Source organism: Eptatretus burgeri, chromosome 7, assembly GCF_056783735.1.
Source record: "Eptatretus burgeri isolate ZD-2024b chromosome 7, Ebu_testis_v1, whole genome shotgun sequence".
NCBI lineage: Eukaryota > Metazoa > Chordata > Myxini > Myxiniformes > Myxinidae > Eptatretus > Eptatretus burgeri.
In genome coordinates this window covers 46,057,997-46,073,813 of record NC_140967.1, presented here as the reverse complement: position 1 = coordinate 46,073,813, position 15,817 = coordinate 46,057,997, and the positions used below count along the sequence as shown (strand labels likewise).

At 43.8% G+C, this 15,817-nt stretch overlaps 1 protein-coding gene and 1 pseudogene across 2 annotated transcripts in view; both read left to right on the top strand.

The window, feature by feature from the left end:
• The first annotated feature begins 3,978 nt into the window (after nucleotides 1–3,978).
• LOC147023170 (uncharacterized) overlaps nucleotides 3,979–15,817 on the top strand; it is a 45,923-nt gene continuing 34,084 nt past the window's right edge. For both annotated transcript variants that reach the window (XM_085888334.1, XM_085888335.1), the window contains exons 1-2: nucleotides 3,979–4,128; nucleotides 13,654–13,744. In XM_085888334.1, the coding sequence (XP_085744460.1) occupies nucleotides 4,084–4,128; nucleotides 13,654–13,744 (136 nt within the window). In that variant the 5' untranslated portion in view covers nucleotides 3,979–4,083. The remainder of the gene's footprint in view (nucleotides 4,129–13,653; nucleotides 13,745–15,817) is intronic.
• On the top strand, nucleotides 14,983–15,126 carry LOC147023171 (signal recognition particle RNA; annotated as a pseudogene).

Sequence of the window (15,817 nt, the reverse complement as noted above, 5' to 3'; positions counted from 1 at the left end):
GATAATTTTGAGGGCCTTGCTTTCCATGGCATTAAGAAGGGCAGCTGTGGTGCAGAGGCACCAGCCCAAAGGGGAGAGCAGTGCTCATCAAGCTGCGAATGAAAGTCTTGTAGGTTGTTAAAAGTTCAGACCGGCCAAGGAAAGATGTTGCATGACAAAGGATCAATATATAACATTGGGTTGGCATCTAACAAGGCCGGAGGCATATCCATCGACGTATTCACGTCAAATTCTATTTTCTGGTGATTTGGACAAATATTTATCACACTGGCATCAACAATCTTTGATTTGCAGAATCATCATCATCATCATCATCAATGTACCATACTCTCTACAGAGCATCAGCTCTGCCAAAGCAGTTTCTGGGCAATGGTTTTGCTGGGTGGTTTGCTGTTGCTTTCTTAGCAGTTGATTGTGGCTGGAATTTGCCAGAGTGGTAGCGATAATGTATCTACTCTTTACAAAGACACGAACGACCGGTGCAGGTGAGTCCTCCAGCTTGAAGTCCTTCCGATGGATGATAGACACATTAATGCCTCACCCTGCATGTGAAAGATCAGGGTGAAATTCTAAAGCTGGGTCAACATTCAAATACAGGCTCGACAGCTCTGGTGAGTGTACATACCAACATCTCAGCTATCATGCCAGTCCTAATGTGCAGAATAAGGAGGTTAAGAAAATAGGTAGCTTTAAGTACTCTAATTTTCCTTCCTTTGTGAAACTATAAGAAACTCCTTTATTGGTTAACTTGGTGTTTGAAGGTTCTTTGCAATTGACCAATTAAAAGAGCATTAAGAATTCGTTTTACTGTGGTGAATACAATTAAATAAAAAAATTCCACCATATTCCTATAAACAACAAGAAAAAGAGCAATCAGTGATTGCAGACCCTCATCAGGACTTCTTTTGTATGGTCTTTGTGCACTGCTTGCTGTGTCATGTAATTAATAAGAGACATAACTAAAACTGCTGGCAGTGATGACCGGGTACCAAGACGTCCCGCTTTGATGCAACCTCGCCTTAATTGGACACCTGACCAAGACCAGTGACGTGTTTTTGTTATTAGTCATTCAATTGAATTCAGAATGTGATTAAAATAAATTCAATTCAGATCAAATGGAAGACCAAATCGGTACAGTCCTGCATTGGAGTCATCAGAAGGAACCCAAACAAGCAAAAAGCAAAGATGAAGTCATCAGGAGGAACCTGGATAGGATTTGCATTTCAGCTGCTACTTCTCTACCTTCAAACCTATCCAGGCACAGCCAAGTGAGCATTATTCAAAATAAATAAATAAAACAAAAATAACCCATTTCAAAAAAAAAAAATTGTGGCTGCCAGACCATGCGTCCGATCAAGTCGAAATTTAAAACATGTATTCCCCATCAGGACTCGATCATAAATGTGAAGTTTCATGTCAATTGATTAAGCGGTTCCAGAGAAAACATTATTTAATATTTTTCTTCAATCCAATATGGCTGACAAACCATGTGACCTATCAATTATACCTTAACAAACTTTTACACCCATGGCTTGGGGAACATTTGTGTGACGTTTCCCCTTGATCTGTCCAGCCCCTCTAGAGAAGAAGATTTTTAGGGTAAATCCAATATGGCTGCCAAACCATGTGACCTATGACATCATATATGTGAACCTTTTGTTCCTCATGGATAAGCGGTCATATATGTAAAGTTTTGCCTCGATCTGTTTCGCCAGAGAAGAAGGATTTTTGAAGGTTTAAAAGAAAAAACAATATGGCTGCCGAATCACGTGACCGATATCATCAAAAAAATTTCTGTTGACCATTTTATTCCTAAATGACCCTCAAAAATTTTCATACTCATCAGATGTAGTGTTCTGTATATGCAATTATGACATCATAATGAAGGCACCTATGATGTCATCAAAAATCACACTCATTCCCCATGAAGAAGTACTTTCCGTGTGCTAAGTTTCAATTTTTTCCTTGGTGCGGTTTCAGAGATGGAGGTCCAATTTTTTTCCGTTGTTCCAACATGGCTGCCGTACCACGTGACCTATGACATCATAATTATCATTATAACATTGTACATGAGTAGTCTCACCTTTGGTGAAAATTTTGTCTCAATCCGACAAGCGGTTTTGGAGAAAAACACAAGTTCTGTGCAGACAAACAAACAAACAGACAGACAAACGGACCCAAACGCAATCCTCTCTCCTTCGGCGAGGGTAACAATTTCACCGCGTGGAGTAAAAAGCGGGGTTGAACAATTGCTTCACTTTGTCCGTCTATGATCGAGGAACGAATTAATTTACACTGAATGTTATATTATGAACAAGGTGGAACATGAATCGGAACACGAACATGCAGTTTAGCAGTACTTTGGCTCTGAATTTGGCAAATATGTGACTTCCAAAATGACGTAATCCTCCCCAGAATACTCTGTATGCATATGCAGAAACCCCGAGCAACGCGGGTCATGGGGGCAGCCGAACGTATATCATACGTACTGGTTTAGGGTTATTACCTAAAATGGCTCACAAAGCTTCTAAAAGAAGCTGAAAATACCTGTGCTGTGCCTCTCACAACAATAGAGTTGGAGAACTTTGTGAACTCTCACCCAAAAAGCTGATAGCTTGCAGCTCCCTGAACTGCAAACTCCTGAGGACGTGAACTTGTACAAGGCCCCAAGGTTCGTAGACTGGCACGTTCTACCCAAACGTTTGACCTTAGCTGCCAGAAAGTGGACTTTTGAACCTTGCAGGATTACCTTGTGTGAACATGTGAGGATCGGTGATTTATTTGAGATTTTAAAACCAATCCCCAGGAACGGGATATGTTACCACAAACAAAGTACAGTTGGAGGAAGTCGGGGGTTCAGGGACGATCCTGAAAGAGCTCTCGGTGGGGGGGGGGGGAGATCTGAAAAGAAGAAAACTTCACAAATTAGTCCACAAATCAATGATCCCTCACTGGAACAGAGGAAGATTAACTTTGAGATCTGAGAGGGCTCCTCCGTTCCACCTTTTGAAGTGCGGGACATAGCGTGCACACGCAGACGCACACACACACTAACATATACACACACACACACTAACATACACACACACACACACACACAAACACACACACACACACACACATTAACACACACACACACACACTGACAAACTACCACACACACACTAACACGCACACACACACACACACACACACACTGACACACACACATTAACACACACACACACACACACACACACACACTGACACACACACATTAACACACACACACACACACACACACACACACTGACACACACACATTAACACACACACACACACACACACACACGCTGACACCCACACATTAACACACACACACACACACACACACACACACACACACACACACACACTGACACACACACATTAACACACACACAAACACACACACACACAAACACACACACTAACACACACACACACGCACACATACACCTCTTATCTATTATTGTGTAATCTGAGCCCTTGATTCAGAGGAGCGTCACCTTTCGGGTGCCACAAGATGGCCACCCCTCGGCTTCACCATCGCTGCATCGCTTCCTCTCCTGATAATGTTGTGGAGAAACAGTGGACGTGTCCTGATTTCTTTTTTTCCCCTTATTATTATTATCATCATCATTATGATCAAGCCAAATATGTCTGCAGTTGATCATATCCCCTCCTCCCCTTCACCCCGATGAATCAAAACGTGTTGCTGACGTCATCACGTAGTTTGGGTGTGGTTGATAAAACACGGAAATACACCGCGCAATCACCATCGATGGAATCGGAATCACTGTTAACCTCACAATATGTGATGAAGCAGTTTAGACGTTTGATATATTCCATTAATATTTCTTATTTTGCCTTTTCAAGTTTCAATAACCTTTCGCTGAAATTTGTGTTCGAGTCGTCCGAAACAACACGGAAGTCGGAAGTGACGTTCGTGGGGTGAGGTGGGGATTAGGGAGGAGATGGGGGGATTTCCGTATTCTATTGCGTGCAGATGTTTGTGAAAGGAGCAGCAGTTATTTTGTTCGTGTACATCTCCGAGGCTCAGTGATGTTTATTACGGTTTCCCTTGACGTTTTAGCACTCTTTTACCTGGTGAGTGTGTCCTGTGTTCGTGTACGTGACATTGGAGCCAAATGAATGACGATACCTTTTGTGTACTTGTGAATGGGCCAAGTCAGTGGTTAAGGGTCCATGAAAGAGGTTTGGTTTATTCAATGAGACCAAATGATTATTAGCAAAAACGAAGGATTACAAAGGAATGAAAAAACGAACAAACCCTGGCTTTGTATTCTGTATTCACGTGAACACCTTTTATAACTGGGATTACTACTGTATTCACATTTAAACTCGTACAACGATTACACATATCTTTAACTACAACTATAATACTGTACCTCCATTTAATACTACTCCTTTCGATGGAATGGTATTTTTTAAATAAAAGTGTAGAGGCTTGAAACCCCTGCTTTGGGTTTAACCCCTTGCTTCATGCCTCCCCCCCGCTTCATTCCCCCCCCCTGCTTCATTCCCCCCCCGCTTCATTCCCCCCCTGCTTCATTCCCCCCGCTTCATTCCCCCCCTGCTTCATTTCCCCCCTGCTTCATTTCCCCCCGCTTCATTCCCCCCGCTTCATTCCCCCCGCTTCATTCCCCCCGCTTCATTCCCCCCGCTTCATTCCCCCCGCTTCATCCCCCCCCGCTTCATTCCCCCCGCTTCATTCCCCCCGCTTCATTCCCCCCCGCTTCATTCCCCCCCCGCTTCATTCCCCCCCGCTTCATTCCCCCCCGCTTCATTCCCCCCTGCTTCATTCCCCACCCTGCTTCATCCCCCCCCTGCTTCATTCCCCCCCCCTGCTTCATTCCACCCCTGCTTCATCCCCCCTGCTTCATCTCCCTGCTTCATCCCCCCTGCTTCATGCCTCCCCTGCTTCATGCCTCCCCCTGCTTCATCCCCCCTGCTTCATCCCCCCTGCTTCATCCCCCCTGCTTCATCCCCCCTGCTTCATCCCCTCCCTGCTTCATCCCCCCTGCTTCATCCCCCCTGCTTCATCCCCCCTGCTTCATCCCCTCCCTGCTTCATCCCCCCTGCTTCATCCCCCCTGCTTCATCCCCCCTGCTTCATCCCCCCTGCTTCATCCCCCCCTGCTTCATCCCCCCTGCTTCATCCCCCCTGCTTCATCCCCCCTGCTTCATCCCCCCTGCTTCATCCCCCTGCTTCATCCCCCCTGCTTCATCCCCCCTGCTTCATCCCCCTGCTTCATCCCCCCCTGCTTCATCCCCCCTGCTTCATCCCCCCTGCTTCATCCCCCCCTGCTTCATCCCCCCTGCTTCATCCCCCCTGCTTCATCCCCCCTTGCTTCATCCCCCCTGCTTCATCCCCCCCCTTGCTTCATCCCCCCCTGCTTCATTCCCCCCTGCTTTGTGCTGGTCTCTCCGCCTGTGCTTCTTGCCGCTTCGTGTGTTTTCTTCCCTCCACCCTCTCCCATTGCTATGGGTTTGACTGTTCAGTAGTAAATAATGTCGGTTGGGACATTGCCACTTATTATGCCACAGTTTCACCAGAGTGGACTACCTATAGGTTGTTCGTCCATCTCTCCATCCGTCCCACGCTGTGGATTTTCAGACGTTTTCCCCAAACCCTTTAACATATTCAACTGAAACTTGGTACACGGCTTTATTATGATAAGTCACAGAACAAGTTCAAGTTTCAGGGCGTTTCATCAATTTTTCACAGAGTTTTGCCCTTTTTGGACTTAGAAAATATCACATCGGTAGGAGATATGTATTGAAAGCAGTTCTCGCTCTTGGTTAGTCTCCTTGGTTCGTTATATTCCATAAGGTGTATGCATCCACCAGCCTGGTGTTGGTTTTGTGATTAGAGTGGCTGACTTGGGATCCGAGGGTCCTGAGTTTGAGCTCCGTTCGCTGCTGAATTACCACCAGGTGGGGTTGACTCAGCCTATCATCCTTCCGAGGTCGGCGAAATGACTACCAGTGTACTGGTAGAGGGGCACAGCATCAACGGCACAGCCGCACTTCCAAGGAATGATAGCTACCTGGCAGCCAAGCTGCCGTACGCAAGAACAGAACAGGTGTACGCACCTGTCAATGAGTGAGAATTTCCCAACCCGCATTATTTATACCTCATTTTTACAACATTTACTCAAAAACATTTGAGATGTTTCGGTCAGATTGTGTAATTTTTCCATTCCGTTTCCTCGATGAGGTCAGTGGCTGACCGCAAAATGTATAAGGTACAATTTTGGCTAAATATAATCAGATTGGTTACAAATTTGTTCCATGAATCTTCCAAGAGGTATTCAGATTAAAAAAAATTTAAACAGAAATTGTTATTGACAAGTTTGCAGTATCCGTAATGACAAAGGTGAAACTGAAAGCAGAAACATTAGAATTGTAACTGCATTGCTTTTGGGCTCAATCAGTGATGTTATCTTACAACTGCCACTGTCGGCCAATTCTTGATATTCTTTCGGTCTCCGTGTGGGAGAGAGTTGAGCTGCTGCATGCACAACGTTCTTGATAAGTTTGCAAGTCCAAGTAGTTGGGCCAGAGCGTTCATTATTCTTAAATTCTCATTTCACTTGGCAGGGTGCTGTTATTACACACGTCTGCAATGTCATCCGTCAAGTCATCTCAAATTTCCTCTAACAGGTTAAATGAACCACATGATGTCGCCTTGTCACAACTCACAACGGTTATAACGAGAAGTTTGCTGTGACTATACAAAGTTATTATTTGACATGGCTGAAAATCCTGCAAAGACAAACTTTGTTTTGGGTTTTTATCCCGCGCACATGAAGCAAAAAGCGAGTTTTAAGCAATTGGTTCATTCTCTGTTTGTCTACAAATGTCTGTTTATGATCGATGAACAATTTAATTTTGAATACGAATTGGAAAACAAACCTGTATTGTGTAGTTTAACAGTAGTTTGGCTCTGAATTTGTCCTAATCGTACATGCATAGAGAAGAGTGAGATAATTTTTATTTTTTTTTACTCTTTCCACTTGACTGGCAGTCTAACAAAAATTAAAATCATTCCAAACAGGAAACTCACTGTTTTTAAGGATGTCATAAAGGACACAAACAACAGGCACGAAGAACTCGTGTAACGTTTCAAATAAGGTAATGTAAAAGACGCTGCATCATTGGTGGTAAACTTACAGAAAAAAAAAAAGTTATACAACCTCTAAAATCTTTATTTTATTTAAATTTAATCATGTACTTCAACACCAGAACACAAATCGCCTTTTTGACACTTTCAAAACACTTCCGTTTCACAGTACTTGGACAAAATATTGCAGCATTTATGTCATCACGACCAATCAAATTTTCCGCTTGGGGACCCCGCCCATGTCCTTGTTTCTCAAGACGTCGTGGGGATAAGGTGTTCTATGAACCGCCTACTTACCCTCGCCGAAGGAGAGGTTATTGCATTTATGTTTGTTTGTTTGTCCGTCTATTTTATTCATAATTATGACGTCATCGGTCACGTTGTAAAAAATGTAAAAAATGTTGTAAAATGTTGTAAAAACAAAAAACAACGCAGCCATGTTGTCCAAAAGGAAAAACTTTGGACCTCTATCTCTTAAACCACACCAAGGAAAAAAATTGAAACTTGGCACATAGCAACTACTCCTCATGGGGAAAGTGTAATAAAAAAAAAGGTTTTTTAAATAATGTCTTGGGTGCCTTCATTATGACGTCAGATGTAGAACACGACATTGGATCAATATGAAAATTTTTGAGGGTTATCTCGGGATAAAATGGTTGACAGAAAAAAAAAAAAAGATGACATCATCAGTCATGTGATTCGGCACCCATATTGTTTGTTTTTGTTTGTTTGTTTTTTAACCTTCAAAAACCTTCTCTGAAGTAGATGAACAGACAGAGGCAAAACGTTTCTACAATAATGCTCACTTGGCTGTGCCTGGATGGGTTTGAGGGTGGAGGAGTAGCAGCTGAAATGTGAATCCTATCCAGGTTCCTTCTGATGACTCCAATATAGGACTGTACCTATTTGGTCTTCCATTTGATTTGAATTGAATTAATTTTAATCCCATTCTGAATTCAATTGAACAATAATAAAAAACGTCATGGGTCAGGGGTGTCCCATCAAAGCGGGACGCTTTGGTACCCGGTCATCACTGCCAGCAGTTATTAAGTGGCAGTTCTAATTGTCTCTTATTAACGACGTAACAAGTACACAAACACCACAAAACACACAACACAAAACGACACAAACACCACAGAGAACAAGTCCTGACGAGGGTCTGCAACCTCTGATTGCTCTTTTTCTTGTTTGGTATTGCTATGTAAGGAAGAGTCGATTACACAAGTCAGGATAACCTTGTTTTGTGAATCGAGATGATCTATGGCAATGGTTTTTGTTATTTTTTGGTCACTGCACCACACACAATTTGGAGCAGTATGGCATTTGTGTCCGTTCATTTACCTTGTCTGTAGGGTTGTCTGTATGATTTAACTGTACAAGAATGTCCGGCATTGTTTGGAACATTCCATGATTGAATTATAAACGCTGAAAACTAATATTCATACGTCGGTAATAAACAGGATTTCTTTTTGTAGTTGTGACATTGTTTCGAGTTTGTTCTTGATTTGATAACCGATCCACAATTTTTTTCCGATCGGAAATTAAGTGAAGTGCTTCATTGAGAGTTTAACGATTGGTAGCCCACACAGAAAAACAAAGAACGATTATTATCACTTTTCAACTTTTTTTCACAGTGATTTAAAGCTCATGTTGGAAGCTTATAATCCCATGCAGGACGAGACCTGAATATGTACTTCTTTACCAACTAGGTATGCATGCCTGTGGTTTCGCTGATGGGTTTAATCAAAAGAAGGCATGTTGTATGGTATTTATCTTTGAGTCTCAATGAGGACTTAAAATGAAGTGGAATACTGAAAACTAGATCTCTAATAACATGTAATTGTTGCTACAGCTGCTGTGGTTCTTTTGTTGTTTGTATGCTTCTTTCGTGTCTTTTTATATATTTATCCCCATGCAAAGAACAAAATTGTGGGGGGGGGGGGAGGTATTGTAATTGTCTCCATCTGTCTGTCTGTCCGTCCATCCATCAAAATTTGATATTGGGTCATACCTGGTGGAACTTTTTACAATCTTAAAAATTTGCTTTCGGTGGTAAGCATGGGGATTTGCGATGGCACGCCATCGATGTCTCTGATTTTATATTGCTTCGAGAAATATTACTTTACAGGTATATAACTTTGTGTGCTCCTTATGTGTCCTTCCAAAGGGTTCCTGCTGTCTTAAATTGATAACTGTTTCCATTGGAACTGCTGCATTAATCTCCCATTACTTCTTCTTGTTCTTCTTGTTCTTCTTGTTCTTCTTGTTCTTCTTGTTCTTCTTCTTTCCCTTTCAGGGAGCTTTTAAAACGAGTACATTCCGACCCCAATATTTGTGGATCCTCCATATTCATTGTTCATAAAATGTGAACTGCTTCTACTTTTGCGGCCCCTGTGCTTCAACATTTCATGGTTTTCTTTTGCAGGCACAAAAACCACCTCCCACCAGCCGCAGCATAAAGCAACTCTAAAACCACCTCCCATCATACGGAGCATAAAGCAACTCTAAAACCACCTCCCATCATACATAGCATAAAGCAACTCTAAAACCACCTCCCATCATACATAGCATAAAGCAACTCTAAAACCACCTCCCACCAGCCGCAGCATAAAGCAACTCTAAAACCACCTCCCATCATACGGAGCATAAAGCAACTCTAAAACCACCTCCCATCATACAGAGCATAAAGCAACTCTAAAACCACCTCCCATCATACAGAGCATAAAGCAACTCTAAAACCACCTCCCACCAGCCGCAGCATAAAGCAACTCCAAAACCACCTCCCACCAGCCGCAGCATAAAGCAACTCTAAAACCACCTCCCATCATACAGAGCATAAAACAACTCCAAAACCACCTCCCACCAGCCGCAGCATAAAGCAACTCCAAAACCACCTCCCACCAGCCGCAGCATAAAGCAACTCTAAAACCACCTCCCATCATACAGAGCATAAAGCAACTCTAAAACCACCTCCCACCAGCCGTGGCATAAAGCAACTCTAAAACCACCTCCCACCAGCCGTGGCATAAAACAACTCTAAAACCACCTCCCACCAGCCGCAGCATAAAGCAACTCAAAAACCACCTCCCATCATACGGAGCATAAAACAACTCTAAAACCACCTCCCATCATACATAGCAGAAAGCAACTCAAAAACCACCTCCCATCATATGGAGCATAAAACAACTCTAAAACCACCTCCCATCAGCCGCAGCATAAAGCAACTCAAAAACCACCTCCCATCATACGGAGCATAAAACAACTCTAAAACCACCTCCCACCAGCCGTGGCATAAAGCTGCTCTAAAGCTATGTTCCACCAGTTGCGCATAAAACGGCTTTGCACACATAAACCACCTCCAGCCACACGTCCCCTTCGTTGCACGACTCATCAGCACCCTCACCTGCGTCCTCTTCAGAGTAGTTCACTGGATTCTAACTCCTCATCATCACATTTAATTAAAAGTTATGTCGTATCTTAAATAACAATTGGAAACAGTACCTGCTCTGCTGTTGTTTTTTTATACTTGTAAGAATTTTTAATGAAACTGTAATCATGTGCATTCATTTCCTAAAATTAAATAATTTTCTCTTATGAATCACAAACTGCTGGGAACCTTTATCGCCCTTTTTCCCATTGAAATAATGCCTCGACATTCGTGGCATTTTTCAGGAACGTATCCACTGCGAATGCTGGGGTATTATGCAGATAAGCCCCTCATAATCAGTCACTTGTCACGAACACAAACGGTCGCCCGGTCATTTCGATAAATGAGGGGAGAAAAGAAGTCTGAGCGTTTGCCAGCCCCCTGCTCACAAGTCGGTGGGCTCATATGGGTCCAAATATAATGGGGGATGGGTGTGGGGGTGGAAGAAGGTGTGGTGCAAAGGTGAATACGTGTGGTGTTAGATTAAATGGCGTGAGGTGCGACAATCAGTAAGCCTTGAAAATGGCAGTTAGCGCATTTCATTTAAGCTCGTGCGTCCAAAAGGGGCTGGGTCTTGTTATTTGTATGTTAACTGCCATTGATATTGCATGTTGTATGTGCTTGGGAATCTTGGTTGTGCACGTTTCTGTTTATGCTGTTGCTGATGACTCACCAATACACGATGAAACCTTTCCAGCGGTTGAGGGGGGCTTGCAGTATTGGGATTCTCATGTATGTGCAACTTGTGAATGTCTACAGCTGCAGAGGAAGTGGGGTGGAGTTTGAAACAACAAAGGGCTTACCTTGTGTAGCTTTTATCAGTTGCTTTATGTGTTTCTTTGGCTGGAAGAGCATTGTGGTTTATACATATACTAGATGACCCGTGAACCCCTTGGGTTCCCGTTGTGACAGCGGTTGATTAAATTAAAAATAGCTTCAGCGAACTATACCGCTGAGGTTTGCATTTATCAAATACTCCCGAAGAGAACTTGACTGAATCGGGAATTTATTTTTAAATAATTTTTTCGTTGCCCAATTTGAACAAAACTTGATACTGCACATCGCAGGAGAATGGTGAGTAAGGTGGCCCAAAGATTTTTGCGCTATCTTGTGCTGTTTTGGCTGTATTTCGGGAACATACATACATACATACATACATACATACATACATACATACATACATACATATACAGTATCTCACAAAAGTGAGTACACCCCTCACAAATATGTAAATAATTAAGTGTAACTTTTTAAGCAGCTGTGCCAGAAGCAAAAGCTTAGAGTTGATGACAGAGTAGACATTCTGCAATATGTATGCAGGCACAAAACTGCCATTCCATAAAAACAATGTGGCATATTACGAATATTTCTGAAAGAGGAGGCAACAAAAGTGAGTACACCCCTCCTATTGTCTTCACAAGAAGTAAGTCAAGCATGGTAAAACAGGTTCCATTTTCATCATTTTCTGCATATTTAAGTCAGAGTGTTAAAGGTACAAATATGCACCAAACAATACACACAATGTCCATAGAGCTGCAACCTCCCTGGTATGTTAAACTTCAAGACGTGTACTCAATGCAGTAATTGTCTATCTGCTTGCTGAATAAATAATTGCATAGGAAATACTGTACCAATCGCCATTGACAAAGCAGCATGGCTCCTCATGGTAAAGAGCTCTCGAAAGATGTCAAAGATCGTATCGATGGCCAAGGATACAAGAAGATCAGTGCTTCTTTGAAAGTAAGCCCCAACACCATGGCCAAGGTCATCCAGAGGTTCTCCAAGAAGCGTACAACAATGAGTTGCGCTCACCAGGGCAGACCAGCAAAGATGACTCCGAGTACTGTTCACCAAGTTCAGAATCTAATCCTCCAAGACAGACGACTAAGTGCCGCCAAGATTGCTGAAGAAATTTATACAGCTTCTGGCCAGTCTGTTAGTGCGCAAACCATATGTGGCACACTCCATCGTATCGGGTTGTATGGGCGTCGTCCAAGGCGTAAGCCTCTCCTGAAGCAGAGCCATAAGAAAGCTCGCAAACAGTTTGCTGAAGCACATCAATCCAAGCCCCTGGACTACTGGCAACATGTCCTATGGTCTGATGAAACGAAGATCAATTTGTTTGGATCTGATGGAGTGCAAGCATGTCTGGCAGCGACCTGGGAAACAGTACCAAGAGAAGTGCGTTATCCCTACTGTCAAGTATGGTGGTGGTAGTGTCATGGTTTGGGGATGCATGAGTGCTGCCGGTACTGGAGAGCTCAAGTTCATCAAGGGAAACATGGATTCTCCGATGTACTGTGACATCCTGAAGGAGAAGATGTTACCCCCCCCCCCCTGCGAAAACTTGGTAGAGGAGCTGTATTTCAGCACGATAACGATCTGAAGCATCGTTCCAAGCAGACAACTGCCTTTCTGAAGAAGTTGAAGGTGAATGTGTTGGAGTGGCCAAGCATGTCACCTGATCTAAACCCAATAGAACACCTGTTGGGAATCCTGAAATGTAAGGTTGAGGGACGAAAGGTGTCCAACATCACGCAACTTCGAGAAGTCATTGCAGAGGAGTGGAACAAGATCCCAGCAAAGACATGTGGAACACTGGTCAAATCTATACCGAGTAGAATAGCTGCTGTACTCAAAAACAATGGTGGACATACAAAATACTGAAAAGAATAACTCTTCAATGTGAGAAAGTACAGAGGGTGTACTCACTTTTGTTGCCCCCCCCCCCCTTTCACAGATATGCCCAGTATGCCACATTGTTTCCACAGAATAAATGTTTTGAGCCTGTACATGTATGGCAGAATGTCTACTCTATCATTTCTTTGAGTCTTGTGTTTATAATACATCTAAGTAAAAAGTTACAAGATATGTACATTTATTTTTGTAAAGGGTGTACAGGGTACTCACTTTTGTGAGATACTATATATTTATATACACACATGTTTTCTGCTTAAAAAGTGAAAAATCTCAATCCGACCTCTGATATGACCACAATTATTTTGGTTACTCTGTTCTGTCATTCCCTGTTTTTTGACCATGTTGCCTGCTTATTGCAGGTCATCGTTGAAGCTGCCCCAACTGGCGATTGCCCTCCTAATTTGTTCTGGCATGAAGATGCAAATTTTTGCTGTTACTATTGCTCTCCTGGTGAGTCTCTTGTGTCATTGATTTATTGATTGAGTCAATTCAGGGGTCATGTATAACTCTTTTTGAAAGTGTTTTTTTTTTTTATGCCGGCGGACCAGATCAACACGTTCTTTTGGTGGTCGCTAGCAGTTTGTGTTGTCCATATAATCGTTATGAGTGGAAGGTCAGTAATTGGTCTCGCCCCGAAGGGGATGTGAGACTATTGCAACGTGTCTGTGTCTGTGTGTCCATGTCTATTGTGACGGCTCAGGTTTCGAAATTTGCCATGAGGGGAAGCAATCGACTTCCTCCTGAACACCCGGTCCTGGAGCCACCAGCCATGGATAACTCCATGGCTCAGTAGGTTGCTAATCAACCACAAACGCTGATTGGTATCGCCAATCCAGGCAGGGTGTCACTACTTTGTATGGTTACCTTACCTTTGGATGACAATATCAAGGGGGGCTCATGCCCTTGATGTGTACTTATCTTAATCTCACCTGGTCAGGTGCAGCCAAGCAGAACTGCCAAGTACGCACTGGCTTACAGAGCAAATCACATGGGGTCAAACTTCCCGGCTAACACTACGCGTGGACTAGGCTGGACCAATGGAGAAAATGACAATATGAATTGGGTACATCACAATAACAATTTATTTCCAGCAAGGGTGAGGAAAGGTATGTGGACAAGCAAGCAAAGGTTTATTACAACAATATTTGTACATGAGGGAAAAGCAAGGATTGGTGAGGTGTGGCAAAATAAATGCAATTATTTATACACACAAGAGACAGTGCAGAGTTACCCCAATCCTAAAACTTTAACAACCTTAATGATGCTAAGAAAACGGGCGCCATCAGAATCATTCCCCGAGGAAATTAGAAAGTCCAGAGAGAGGGAGGGTATGGGGCATTGGGGACCGCTTTTTACCAGGCAAAGTCGACGGACCAACGCAAACCCAGTCGCAGAGGAGGGGGAAGGAAAACAGTGTGTCGATGGTGCATGGTTGGAGGGAGATGCGGCGAGCAGTGTGGTGATATGCAGGTGAAGTGCAGAGAGGAAGGGGTGCAAAGATGTGGCTAAAGGGTGGTTGGAAACAAAGCAAAGAACATGTGAGAAGATGGTCCTAAAGTGAAGTGGAAATAGGCCTGGATATGTAAATGCTAAACTCTGCCCCGTCTGGCATCTGGCTTTCCCGCTTGTTCCAGACTCCCCTTCGGTGTGTGATTCCTCACAGGATTACAGGCGCATGCCATGCTCCTGCCGGGCATTGTGGCGTGCGCCTGTAATCCAGCTACTTGGGTTGGGGGCTTGGGTTGGGGGATCGCTTGAGGACAAGAGCTCTGCCAGGTGCCGCACAAGACGGTACAGAGCAGCCTGGCCGATACGGTGGCACCCAACCCAGGTTCTCAGGTCAGGCCAGGCCAGATCAGATCTGTGACTTGCTAGAGGTATCAAGTAAAACCTATACTAACCTGTTCATGGTTGAGGGTCGGCGACTAAACTGGCTCCCCCCACCAGGTCCTCCTGGTGAGGAGGGTGTATTGATATAGACACCCAGTAGGACTAAAAACAAAACCTGTCCAAAGGTGGAGGAGCTCCTTGTGAGCCAATGCTATCCATTTATAATGCCCAACTGTGTCTACGGACATCTTCCTGCAGTGAGTAACCTTTCCTTGGAGGTTGGTGGCACGATTTGCACTCCGGCCACCATAAAAACACTTTGTTCCACAAAACACACAAAATGCAAAGAAAACTGAAAACCCACTCCGTGGGAGTACCTCTTGTGCAGTTGCCCTTCGCAGGGCAGCCCACTAGATGACAGGATGGGGGAAAGCCTTCGGTACCCCCACTCTTTGATGATGGGAGGGAAAACGCAGGGTAACTATCCCGGGTTGGATTGTGGTAGTGTGTGTCGGGGTGGTGCTGAGGTGTCATCCACCAGATGGCAGTCTCCTCGGGTTAACCTGGTGCGGTCCCTGTGGGTGGGTGCCTGGAATGTCTTTTCCCTAAGAGTGCATGATCACCTCTTTCTCCTATCATCCGAGCTCCAGCACTTGAACATCGGTATTGCAGCACTTTCTGAGGTTCGGAGAC